We start from the raw sequence: 13,986 nt of genomic DNA on the forward strand, positions 1-13,986 counted from the left end.
ACTAAACCCTAGGGACAGCACAGTCCACCACCCCCAGCCTGGGGAAGAAGCCTGCACTGCCACTCCCTCATTGCTGCCTTTCATCTAAGGCCTGGCCCTTTCTTCCACTGAGCCTTCAGTTCACCAGGCCTCCGCTTTGTTCCGCCGCCTGTTTTCTGGGCTGCATCAACTCGCATTTCTTCAAACCTGTTAATGCTCCATGCTTATTGATTCTGAAAGTTTCCACAATTCTGGGGTTGAACAGCCTGCTCTGTGGCTTCGTGGACATCTCCTCAATTTTCAATGCTACTGGAGCTTTGGGGCATGTATGACCGACATTTTAGAAACTTCGAAAATAGATGCGGGAGTAGGCCATTTGGCTCTGAGCCAGCAATATGATCATGGCTGATCATCCAGAATCAGTACCTGGTTCCTGGTTTCACACCATATCCCTTGATTCCGTTAGCCCTAAGAGCAATATCCAAATCTCTGTTGAATATATCCAGTGACATGCCCTCCACTGCTTTCTGTGGCAGAAATTCACAAATTTCAGGCTGAAAAGGTTTTTTCTTAACTCAGTCCTGAATGGTCCACCCCTTATTCTTAAACTGTGATTGCTTGATTAAGCTTGATCAAATATTCAATAACGAGTTGCAGCTCCTCTGCATAAAGGTGCTTTCCATCACCAACCAGAAACATAAGATGTCGGACGGTGGTGGTCCTTCTGGACTCCCTCAACATCGGGAATATTTTTCCCAGCACCTAGTCTGTCCATTCCCTTTATAATTTTATGTTTCTATAAGTTCCCCTCTCATCCTGCATTCCTGTGGATATAAGCCCAGTCGATCCATTCTTTCATCATATTTCAGTCCTGCCATCTCAGGAATTAACCTGGTGAAACTACGCTGCAAGAATGTCCTTCCTCAAATAAGGAGACCAAAACTACACACAACACTCCAGATGTGGTCTCACCTGGGCCCTGTACAACTGCAGTAGGACCTCCTTGCTCCTATAATGAAGGCCAACATGCCGTTTGATTTCTTCACTGCCTGCTATACCTGCATGCTTACTTTCAGTAACTGGTGTATAAGGATTCCCAGGTCTCGTTGCACCCCCCTTTTTCCCAATCTGATAATAATCTGCCTTCTTGTTCTTGCCACCAAAGTGGATAACCTCACATATATCCACATTATACTGCAACTGTCATTCATCTGCCCACTCACCCACCCTATCCAATTCACCCTGCATTCTCATAGCATCCTCCTCACAGTTTACACTGCCACCCAGCTTTGTGCCATCTGCAAACTTGGAGATGTTACATTTTCCTCCAGAGTCCTGGTTAAACCGAAAAGTGTTTTTTGACTTTGTGCTATTCATTGTAGTTTATTTGTTTAGTTTAGTTTAGATTAGAGCCGCAGCATGGAAACAGGCCCTTTGGAATGTGGGAGGAAACCAAATATCTCAGAGAAAACCCACGTGGTCACAGGGAGAATGTACAAACGCCGCTCAGACAGCACCAGCAGTCAGGCTCTCTAGCGATGTAATAGCTCTACCGCAATGGCACCATAGAATAGAGTCTGATTCCAACCAGCCCCTCCAATACCACTTGTGTATATAATCCCATGTGAAATTGCAACCCACTAGACAAGTTGAAGTTCTTACATATTTAGGACCCCAGGTGCTATTCCTGTCAATCCCCAGGAGGATGGGGACAGGCTTCCGGGTCTAGGTCAACACTATTCTGGCAGAGATTTCCTTCCCTGTATAAAGGCATTTCTTTACCTGAATTATTTCATTGAGGACGACGGCATCGAAACGAGATAGGTAGAGGAGGAAGTACCGCTGGATCACCTTTTTGAACTTGTGTAGGAGACTGCGAAGTTCTTCCATCACAAACAGCAGCTCAGCTATGTTGCTGGAGAGGAGGAGGACAGAGAGCAGGACAGTAACTCAACAACAGATCCACTCATGGGGTACTGTACACAAACAACATGCAATGGCCTTACAGAGGTTGGAGGGAGGCGGCAGGATAGACTTGGCTTGGTTTATTTGGAGCACAAACGTTGAGTCCAGACCTGATAGAAATATATACAATTCTGAGGGGCATAGATAGGATAGACAGTTAGAACCTCTACTCCAGGGTGGAACAGTCGACATCGATTTGTGCCTGGAAGGTCATGTTTGACTAATCTTCTTGAATTTTTTGAAGAGGTTACTAGGAAAATTGATGAGGGTAAAGCTGTGGATGGTGTCTATATGGACTTCAGTAAGGCCTTTGACAAGGTTTCTCTTGGAAGGTTTGTTAAGAAGGTTCAATTGTTGGGTATTAATGGTGGAGTAGCAAGATGGATTCAGCAGTGGCTGAATGGGAGATGCCAGAGAGTAATGGTGGATGGTTGTTTGTCAGGTTGGAGGCCGGTGACTAGTGGGGTGTCTCAGGGATGTGTGTTGGGTCCACTGTTGTTTGTCATATACATCAATGACCTGGATGATGGTGTGGTAAATTGGATTAGTAAGTATGCAGATGATACTAAGATGTTGTGGATAATGAAGTACATTTTCAAAAGGGAGATTTAGGCCATTTGGAAGAGTGGGCTGAAATATGGCAGATGGAGTTTAATGCTGATAAATGTGAGGTGCTACATCTTGGCAGGACAGATCAAAATAGAACGTACATGATAAATGGTAGTAGATTGAGGAATGCAGTTGAACAGAGGGATCTAGGAATAACTGTGCATAGTTCCCCGAAGGTGGAATCTCATGTAGATAGGGTGGTAAAGAAAGCTTTTGGTGTGCTGGCCTTTATAAATCAGAGCATTGAGTATAGAAGTTGGGATGTAATGTTAAAATTGTACAAGGCATTGCTGAGGCCAATTCAGGAGTATGGTGTACAATTTTGGTCGCCAAATTATAGGAAAGATGAAAACAAAATAGAGAGAGTACAGAGGAGATTTACTAGAATGTTGCCTGGGTTTTAGCACCTAGGTTACAGAGAAAGGTTGTTATATGGTGTTATATGGTTCAATGTCAAAACTTCAGGACTTTCCGGTTAGTGGGCCAATGTTTAAAGATGATGTGCAGGACAAATTGTTTATGTAGAGGGTTGTGGGTGCCTGAAAGGCACTGTTGGGGGTAGTGATGGAGTTAGATACGATAGCTTTTAAACAGGCACATGGGTATATACGTGTGGAGGGATGTGGATCATGTGCACATAGACATAGAAATTAGGTGCAGGAATAGACCATTCGGCCCTTCGAGCTAACACCTCCATTCAATATGATTATGATTGATCCTCCAAAATCAGCACCCTATTCCGGTTTTTCCCCAAACCCCTTGATTCCCTTAGCCCTAAGAACTGAATCTAACTCTCTCTTGAAAACATCCAGTGAATTTGCCTCGAATGTCTTCTGTGGCAGAGAATTCCACATTCACCATCTTCACTATCTGCAAAACCACCCTTTTGTATCATCAGCAAACTTGCTAATCTCGCCATGTATGTTCTCATCCAAATCATTGATATTGATGACAAACAGCAACGGGCCTAGCTCTAAACCCTGAGGCACACCACTAATCACAGGCCTCCTGAGAAGCAACCTTCCACCATCACCCTCTGCTTTGCTGAGAAGCAACCAATTTTCATTCCATTCAGCTATCTCTCCCTGGATCCCATGCGATCTAGCCTTCCAAAGCATCTTACCATGAGGAACCTTGTCTAATGCTTTACTAGTCAATATATACAACATCTGCAGCTCAGCTGTCATTGGCCTTTCAGGTCACGTCTTCAAAAAACAATCAGATTTGTGACACATCATCTCCCATGTACAAAACTACACTGACTATCGCTAATCAGCCCTTGTCTGTCTAAATCCCTGTATATCCTATCCCTCAGAAAACCCTCTCGTAACTTTCCAACTACAGATATTTTGCTCACTGGCCTATTTTTCCTGCAGCCCTTCTTTAGAAGGCACAACATTTGCCACCCTCCAGTCTTCTGGCACCTCTCCTGTATTTAAAGCCGACGCGTATATTTCAACAAAGGCTCCCACAATTTTCTCTCTGGTTTCCCACAATGTCATTAGATATATTTGATCAGGCCCTGGAGATTTGACTACCTTCACACACGAAAGTACCTTCAGCACCTCTGTAAATACAGAGGAGAAATACTAATTCTTGCTCATCTCCCGTGTCTTCACATAGAGTTGTCCACTTTGATTCCTGAGGGATCCCACTCTCTCTAGCTAAAATCTCCTGGGTTTGTCCTTAATGCTATCAGCCAGAGCCATCTCCTAGCCTCATTTTGCCCTTCTGATTTCCTTTTTTACTTTGCTCATTTGTTCCCAAAACTCCTCCAGGGATACACTTGATCCTAGCTGCCTATACCTGCCCCCACCCACCCCCCTCTTTCCACCATTCCCATGTTTCAGGACATGTTCTGTTCCCTGACCTCCTGAGCTTCTGTGATGTTTTTCATGGTAGATAATGATGGGAAGTTTTCATTTGGGGCCACACATCTCCACAGACTATACCTATGCAGACCTACTCTCCCTACATTCATCCTTTAACTCACAATATGCTTAGAGTATCTTGCCCTTGCCTTTCCTGCCATGGACGCAGCAATTCTCCTGTTTACTCTCCGGATTTCCTATGTATACTCGTAAAACATAGAACTTAGAACATTACAGCACCAGAACAGTTTCTTTGACCAACAATGTCCGTGCCGAACATGATGCTGTTAAACTAATCTTTGCCTACATGTGATCCATATCCCTCATTTCCCTGTATATCTAGATGCCTATACAAAAGTCTCTGAAATGACACTCATATCTGCCTCCACCACCACCCCCTTGTCATGCATTCCAGGCACCCACCATTCTCGATGTAAAAAAAGTTGCTCCACACATCTCCATTAAACTTTCCCACTCTCACCTTATGACTATGCAATCTAGTCTCTCCCTTTCCATCCTGGTAATAAAGTTCTGACTGTCTAGCCTAACATAATTATATAAACTTCTATCAAGTCTCCACTCAACCTCCTACAGAACACACCCAATAAAACAATCCATATTTGTCCAGCCTCTCTCTGCAGCTAATACTCTCTAATCCATCTCCAGCTCTTGTTTTTGTTCACCGTCTCTAGCGTGGAATTTTCTGGACGTCTGCGAGAGGATCATCTCCTGACTCATCTACTGTCCCCACAAATTCACGATTAGACCATCAAATCTACACCGCCATTCAAATAGTGGTTGATCTAATTTTCCACCTCAGCCCCATTCTGCTGCCTTCTCCCCATTACCTTTGATGCCCCTCATCATCAGGAATCTATCAATCTCCTCTTTAAAAATACCCAATAAGTTGGCCTCCACAGCTATTTGTGGTAATTAATTCCACAGATTCACCACCCCCTGGCTAAAGAAATTGCTCATCTCCATTATAAGGGTTTGTCCTTTAATTCTGAGGCTGTGCCTTCTGGTCCTAGACTCTCCCACTACTAGAAATATCCTCTCCAATTCCACTCTGTCCAGGCATTTTATTATCCAGTAGGTTTCAATTAGATCTCCCTCCTTCCTTCTAAACTCCAGCAAGTACCGGCCCAGATCCATCAAACACACTACTCCTCAAAACATCTCTTGAAAACATCCAACAGGATTTATCATTACAGGAGTCTCAGTGCAAGAGTCCCAGTAGACGTTTATCTAAATGGTCACTACTGCCAGAAGTAGAATGTGAATCAGCCTCATCCACCGCGGAGTTTTCCCAAAACAGTAACAGGTTCCTGCTCTCCTTTTCTCATGCCCATTCACCTGTCCACGTAGTCCTCGGGGGTCTTGGTTTTGGTGATATTCTCAGCGTGACGCGCAAGCCATGAAATCTCGTCACGAGAAAATGACAGAGCCATGAAGACGAAGAGAGCCTGAATCAAAGTGAATGGAACAGTTCACAGCAAATCTCCCATGAAAAACATAATTTTTAATTTAAGGTAGATTATCAAAATAAACAATATTTGTATTGTCCGCTGATCTTGTTGTCCTTTGTGAATATAGATGCCAAGTACTAATTTAGTTCCTCACCTACATTCTCCAACTCCAAGCATCGAATCCCTTCTTTATCCCTGAGTGGTCCGACATTCTTTGATTTACCATCCTGTTTTTAATGTATGTATAAAAAGTCTTTGTCCATCTCATTGATGACAATTTTGCTGGAGTTCTTCGAAGAAGTAAATAGCAGGACAGACGAAAGAGAGTCAATAGATGTTGTTTACTTTGATTTTCAGAAAGCCTTTGATAAGATGCCACACGTTAGGCTGCTTAGGTATCAAAGGGCGGATACTAGCATGGATAGCAGGTTGGCTGAATGGCAGAAGACAAAGAGTGTCAATAAAGGGGGCATTTTCTGATTGGCTGTAAGTTCCGAAAGGGTCGGTGCTTAGGCCGCTACTCTTCACGTTGTATAATAATGATTTGGACGAGGCGAATGAAGGCTTAGTGACAAAGTTTGCGGATGATATGAAAATAATTTGAGAGGCTGGTAGTGTAGAGAAAGTCAGGACTCTGCAGAAGGACTTGGACAGGTTTGGAGAGTGGCCAGAAAAGTGGCAAATAGAATATAGTTTAGCAAAATATGGAATCATGCATTTTGGTAGTCGGAATAATGGCATGGACTATTTTCTAGTTGGGATGGGGATCCAGGAATCAGCGGTGCCAAGGGTCTTGGGAGTTAACCTGCAAGTCGTAATCTGCAAGTTAATCTGCAATTCGAATCGGTAGTAAAGAAAGCAAACTCAATTTATATCAAGAGGGCTTGTGTTCAAAAACAGGGACGTAATGTTGAGGCTCTATATGGTGCTGGTAAAATCACATTTGGAATATTGTGAACAATTTTGTCCACCATATCTGGCTCAGGAGAGGGTCCAGAGGAGGGTTACAAGAATGATCCCAGGAATGAGTAGGTTAACCTTTGATGAACGTCAGTCAGCACTGGGCCCGTACTCACTGGAGTTTAGAAGAATGAGGGGGACCTCTTTGAAACTTATTTTTAAAGAGGATATTGATAGATTCCTGATTAGGTAATGGGGAGAAGGCAGCAGAATGGGGTGTGGTGGAAAATTAGATCAGCCACTATTTAAATGGCGGAGGAGATTTGATGATCTAATAGAAACATAGAAACATAGAAATTAGGTGCAGCAGTAGGCCATTCGGCCCTGCGAGCCTGCACCGCCATTCAATATGATCATGGCTGATCATCTAACTCGGTATCCTGTACCTGCCTTCTCTCCATACCCTCTGATCCCCTTAGCTACAAGGGCCACATCTAACTCCCTCTTAAATATAGCCAATGAACTGGCCTCAACTACCCTCTGTGGCAGAGAGTTCCAGAAATTCACCACTCTCTGTGTGAAAAAAGTTCTTCTCATCTCGGTTTTATAGGATTTCCCCCTTATCCTTAAGCTGTGACCCCTTGTCCTGGACTTCCCCAACATCGGGAACAATCTTCCTGCAGCTAGCCTGTCCAACCCCTTAAGAATGTTGTAAGTTTCTATAAGATCCCCTCTCAATCTCCTAAATTCTGGAGAGTATAAACCAAGTCTATCCAGTCTTTCTTCATAAGACAGTCATGAATTTGTGGGGGGCAGTAGATGAGTTAGAAGATGTTCCTCCCTCAGACTTCCAGAAAATTCCACGAGAACAAAAATTAGAGCTGGAGATAGATTAGAGGCTATTAGCTGTCGAGAGAGGCTGGACAAACTTGGATTGTTTTATTGGGTGTGTACTGTACTCAGGCTTGGATAGAGTGGATGTGGAGAGGATGGTTCCATTTGTGGGAGAGTCTAGGACGAGAGGTCTTAGCCTCACAATTAAATGACGTTCTTTTTGGAAGGAGATGAGGAGAAATTTATTTAGTCAGAGTTTGGTGAATTTGTGGAATTCTTGGCCACAGAAGGCTGTGGATGCCATTTCATTGGATATTTTTAATGCAGAGCTAGATAGATTCTTCATTAGTACAGATGTCAGAGGTTGTGGGGAGAAGGCAGGGGGATGGGGTTAGGAGGGAGAGATAGATCAGCCATGATTGAATGGCGGAGTAGACCTGATGGGCAGAATGGCTTAATTCTATTCCAACTCCTTGTGACATTTTGTGGCCCCTTTTGGCCCTTATAATTGCTCCCTTTAATTCCTTGCTACTTGCTTAGTATTTCTCACAAGCTCCCTCTGATGCCACCTGAGTAAAGATGACGTACACTTCCTTTTCTTCTTGATCAAGTTTACAATCTCCTTTGTCTTCCACAGTTCCCTTACCCTGCCGTCCTTAACCCTCCTCCTCACTGGAACATGCTGGTCCTGCACTTTGATCAGCTGGTCTTTAACCAACTCACATGCACCTGCAGACGTAACCAATAACAAATGCTCCCAATCTACCCTCCTTCGCTCCTGCCTAATGACATTGTAACCCCCAATATCCGGACTTGTCCTTATTCAAAATAATCTTTATGCTTATGTGATTGCAATAACAAACTCTAAATACCTCTTCCACCACAACCAGTTACCTGGCCAAGCTTGTTTCCCAAGTCAAGGTCCAGTATGGTCTCTACCAAAGATAATACTAAATGCTGGACTAACTCAGTGGGACAGGCAACATTTCTGGAAAGAATGAATGGGTAATGTTTTAGGTCGAGACCCTTCTTCAGACACTGAATTACTCCAGCATTTTGAGTCGACAGACATAGAAACATAGAAATTAGGTGAGTCTATCTTCGGTTTAAACCAGCATCTGCAGTTCCTTACTACCAGTATGGTCTCTGTTTGAGTCAGACTATCCACATACTGTTTAAGGAAATCTGCTTGGATACATTTAACAAATTCTGCCCCATCTTATTCTCTTGCACTGAAAAAGTCCCAATCAATATTGGGGAAGTTAAAGTCATCCACGACAACAACCCTGTGGTTCTTGCATCCTTCCATAATCTGCCTACATCCAGTATCTGATCCTCCTTCTCCCGCTGGCTACAGGCTGGCCTATAATATAATATAATATAATATAATAGCATGAGAGTGATTGCTCCTGTCTTATTTTAACTTTTCTTATTTTTAAGCTCATCCCATAATGTCTCAGTAGACGTGTCCTCCAGACTGTCCTCTGAGTGACATTCTCCCTGATTCTTAAAGGATCACCTCGACCTCTTTCACTGCCTCTCTATCTCGTCTGAAAGAAATCGAAACTCAGGCACATTGAGCTTATGGTCACGTCCCTCTCGTCGCCAAGTTTCCGTAATGGCCACACCATCATATATTGAAACACTGATCCAGGCTCTCAGTCACCAGCTTTACCCACAACACCAATATATATCCCGTATTCATGTACCCCTCCCTGCCTGTGCTTCCTTTGAGACTGGTACACAAAAATGCTGGAGAAACTCAGCGGGTGCAGCAGCATCTATGGAGCGAAGGAAATAGGCAACGTTTTTGGGCCAAACCTTTCTTCAGACTGATGGGGGGTGGCGGGGAGAAGAAAGGAAAAAGGGAGGAGGAGGAGCCCGAGGACTGAGGGATGGGAGGAGATAGCCCGAGGGCTGAGGAAGGGGAGGAGACAGAAAGGGCCAACAAAATTGGGAGAATTCAATGTTCATGCCCGCAGGATGCAGACTCCCCAAGCGGAATATGAGGTGCTGTTCCTCCAATTTCTGGTGTTGCTCGCTCTGGCCATGGAGGAGACTGATTTGTCAAAACCTCCACTTTCACAAGAGCCCTTCCGTTTGCAGACCTGCTGCTCTGGGTCCCACCCCCCCTGCGATCAGATTTCTCTCTCAAGTAGCACGAACAAACCTCCCTGCAAGATGTCGGTTCCTCTCCAGTTCAGATGCAACTCGTCCTCTTTGTACAGGCCACATTTGTCCCAGAAGAGATCCCAATCAGCTAGAAATCTGAATCCCTGTCCACTGCACCAACTCCTCAGTCACACACAAATTAATCTGACTAAACCCCCTATTGCTACCCTAACAAGCACATGGCACGAGCAGTAATGCAGAGATCACCACTTGAGGTTCTGCATTTTAACCCTTTGCCAAACTCCCGATATTCACTTCGCAAGACCTCATCTTTTTCCAACCCATGTAATTTGTGCTAAAGTTCATATGACTTTTGGCTGTACACCGTCCCTGTTGAGAATATTTTGCTGCCACTCCATGGCATCCTAGACACTGGCACCAGCCACGCAACATGCCATCCTCGAGTCCCGTTTGCTGCCACAGAATCTCCTGTCAGTCCCCCTAACTATCGGGATCCCCATCAATATCCATCTGCCTGACCTCTCCCTACTCTGCTGTACCTTAGAGCCAGGGCCGGTGCCACAGAGCTGCCTGCTGCTGCTCTCCCAGGAACACCCAGCCCACTCAACAGTATCCAAACGGTGGATAAACATGCTGGAGAAACTCAGCAGGTGAGGCAGCATCTATGGAGCGAAGGAAATAGTTGATGTTTCAGGTCGGGACCCTTCTTCAGTCTGAAGACGGGTCTCCATCAGAAACGTCGCCTATTTCCTTCGAATTTCTCCAGCATTTTTGTCTCCCTTCGATTTTCCAGCATCAGCAGTTCCTTCTCAAACAAGTATCCAAAGGGTGTACCTGTTTTGTCGGGAATGGCTAGAGGGGACTCCTGAACTTTCTGCCTAACCCTAATCCTCTCCCTACCGAACCTTACCCTGCCCTTACCCTCTAGATTTTAATATAGATATCACAATATTTGGGATTTTCTTTAATCTGACTTTCCAATAATATTTGACGGTGACATTTAGAGTTCTTTCCTCTTTTTTTGATATTCCTCAAATGTTTTGTCTGTTCCATCCTAACTACCCAAATTAACAACATCTTTGGTCATCCAAGGTTACATTTACCATCCTTACCCCTCCTTACTGGAAATTGCGCATCCTGAACTCAGATCAAGTTCCATTCATGTGCTGTTCTTGCCATTAACTTAATGGCGGTGATGGAGTGGAGGTAACTTTTATCAAAACATTCAGACACATTGACGCAGACAAATTAAGAAATTGGAAAAAAAGACCCATCTGAAATGCTAAGTCAGTCCTTCCTTCCAATGATAGGCCGGTAAATATCCAGGGTCAGATAGGCTGCATCCCAGAGTACTTAAGGAAGTAGCCCCAGAAATCGTGGATACATTAGTGATAATTTTTCAAAACTCTTTAGACTCTGGAGTAGTTCCTGAGGATTGGAGGGTAGCTAATGTGACCTCTCTTTTTAAAAAGGGAGGGAGAGAGAAAACGGGGAATTACAGACCAGTTAGTCTAACATTGGTAGTGGGGAAAATGCTAGTCAGTTATTAAAGATGGGATAGCAGCACATTTGGAAAGTGGTGAAATCATCGGACAAATTCAGCATGGATTTATCATGTCTGGTAAATCATGTCTGATGAATCTTATAGAATTTTTCAGGGATGTAACTAGTAAAGTGGATAAGTGTATAAGTGAACCAATGGATGTGTTATATCTGGACTTTCAAAAGACTTTCGACAGTCCCACATAAGAGATTAGTATGCAAACTTAAAGCACATGGTATTGGGGCTTCAGTATTGATGTGGATAGAGGGAACACAAAAAAAAAATGCCGGAGAAACTCAGCGGGTGCAGCAGCATCTATGGAGCGAAGGAAATAGCCGAAACGTCACCTATTTCCTTCGCTCCATAGATGCTGCTGCACCCGCTGAGTTTCTCCAGCATTTTTTTTGTGTACCTTCGATCTTCCAGCATCTGCAGTTCCTTCTTGAACACTTGATGTGGATAGAGAACTGGCTGGTAGGAAACAAAGAGTAGGAGTAAACGGATCCTTTTCAGAATGGCAGGCAGTGACTAGTGGGGTACCGCAAGGCTGGGACCCCAGAGTTTTTCAAAATATATTAATGATCTGGATGAGGAAATTGAATTCAACATCTCCATGTTTGCGGATGACACGAAGCTGGAGGGCAGTGTTAGCTGTGAGGCAGATGCTAGGAGGCTGCAAGGTGACTTGGATAGGCTGGGTGAGTGGGCAAATGCATGGCAGATGCAGTATAATGTGAATAAACGTGACGTTATCCGGACTGGTGCTGCCTGACCTGCTGAGATTGTCCTGCCTTGTGTGTTTACCTCATAGTCCCTGTGCCTCTTGGGATTTGCTCATTTAAAGAGCAACATGATTCCTGTTGGTTTTGAGACCACCTCTGTAAATGAACATGCATGAGAACGTTGCTCCTACCTTTGGTCCCAGTAGCCCAGGTTCCTCGGTGAGGATGGCGCTCAGCTCCTTCACTGCACTCCTCAGAAAGTGGCGCCTCTCTCGGTGAACGGATCCACTGAATGTAAACACAAACCAGTGTCAACTCAGCGGCCCTGTTTTTGCTTCAGAATACATGACCAGGCAAGATGCGACTGGCAGATCTAAACCGAGGGACAGATTTGGAGCGGGGGAGCAGATCTGGAATAGGGAACAGATCCGGACCTTAGTGGGGTGGCAGGGGGAGGGTATAAGATCCGGACTGGGTGGCAGTCCCAGACTGAGGCAGATCCGTCCCATGCTTGGATGAACATGTTCACAAACCCTAACGGAGTTCACCCACAGAGATGTAGTTATTCATAGACTCCCTGCACGTGCGCTCACACACACACACACACACACACACACACACACACACACACACACACACACACACACACACACACACACACACACACACACACACACACACACACACACACACACACACACACACACACACACACACTGACCACTGACCCACCCCCCCCCCCCCCCCAATAACCCTCCCACACTGGCCTCCCCAAAATGCCCCCCCCAAACTGATCACACACGCACTGAATCTCCCCCCACCACTGACACACTGACTCCATCAATGCACTGAGTATTCCACACACACTGACCCCTCTCCCCCACAGACTGACCACACCATGCACTGACCACCACTCCCCTCCTCACAGCCCCAACCCATTGCTGGTTATTACCTGTTGGATGTGGCGTTCTCCCGGCATTCTTTAACATCATTAATCCGCTTATTGTACCTGCAAAACCAGGGGTTTACGATTAGTACTGGGACCACAGAGAGTACAAGGCAAGCTTCAGTCACTTCCACCGTGGATCTGAGAGGGAGCAGAAGAGATGCAGACAACAAGGGACACGGAGAAAACAGAGAAGTCCACTAGTGATAAAATAATATGGCAATAACAGCAACATGGTGACTCCCTATTCCTGAATTTACACCTCACTCAGTACAATGAGGTTGGTGGCTGCATGCAGAATGCCTTTCTTGAGGAGACGATGAAGAGAACTAGCGAGGGCAGGGTGGAGACATTGGGTAAATGGACTTTAACAAAGGTTTGACAAGCACCCATTGGGCAGCCTGGGACAGGTGGTGAGATCCAGTGTGAGATCTCTGATTAAATACAAACCTAGCTCGGTGGAACACGTGAGAGAGTGGAGCCTTAACATATGTGACCAGTGGTTCACTCTAGGGACCATTGCCCAGTCTGAAGAAGGATCCTAACCCAAAACGTCACCTACCCATGTTCTCCCGAGATGCCGCCTGATCCATGGAGATTCTCCAGCATTTTCTGTGATTTTGCTCGTCCCAGTGTTGTTCGTCTTATATATTTAAGATTTGGATTAGAATAGAGTTGACATGGATAGTAAGTTAGTGGATGACACCGCAATTCGTGATGTAGTGGACATGGAACAGCACAGGAAGGCACACGATGTCCGTGCCGAACATGATGCTTTTAAACTAATCTTCTCTGCCTGCACGTGATCCATATGCACGTGATTCCCTGTTTATCCATGTGCCTATCTAAATGCCTCTTAAACACCACCATCATATCTGCCTCCACCACCAGCCCTAGCAGTGCCTTTGAGATACCACAACCCTCTGCATGAAACATCATAATCTTATCTATCAGAGTGCGGACACTGGTAGGCAGTGTATGGAATACTTGCCTTCATTGATTAGAGCAATGGATT

General features: G+C 44.9%; 1 protein-coding gene across 1 annotated transcript in view; it reads right to left on the reverse strand.

The window, feature by feature from the left end:
* The window catches only part of LOC129714287 (nck-associated protein 1-like), a 204,256-nt gene that overhangs the window by 140,292 nt on the left and 49,978 nt on the right, over positions 1–13,986 (reverse strand). The window contains exons 10-13 of the mRNA XM_055663845.1: positions 12,978–13,034; positions 12,217–12,313; positions 5,781–5,890; positions 1,762–1,894 (exon numbers count right to left, since the gene is read on the reverse strand). Of these exons, the coding sequence (XP_055519820.1) occupies positions 1,762–1,894; positions 5,781–5,890; positions 12,217–12,313; positions 12,978–13,034 (397 nt within the window). The remainder of the gene's footprint in view (positions 1–1,761; positions 1,895–5,780; positions 5,891–12,216; positions 12,314–12,977; positions 13,035–13,986) is intronic.

Source organism: Leucoraja erinacea, chromosome 38 (assembly GCF_028641065.1).
Source record: "Leucoraja erinacea ecotype New England chromosome 38, Leri_hhj_1, whole genome shotgun sequence".
Classification (NCBI taxonomy): Eukaryota; Metazoa; Chordata; class Chondrichthyes; order Rajiformes; family Rajidae; genus Leucoraja; species Leucoraja erinaceus.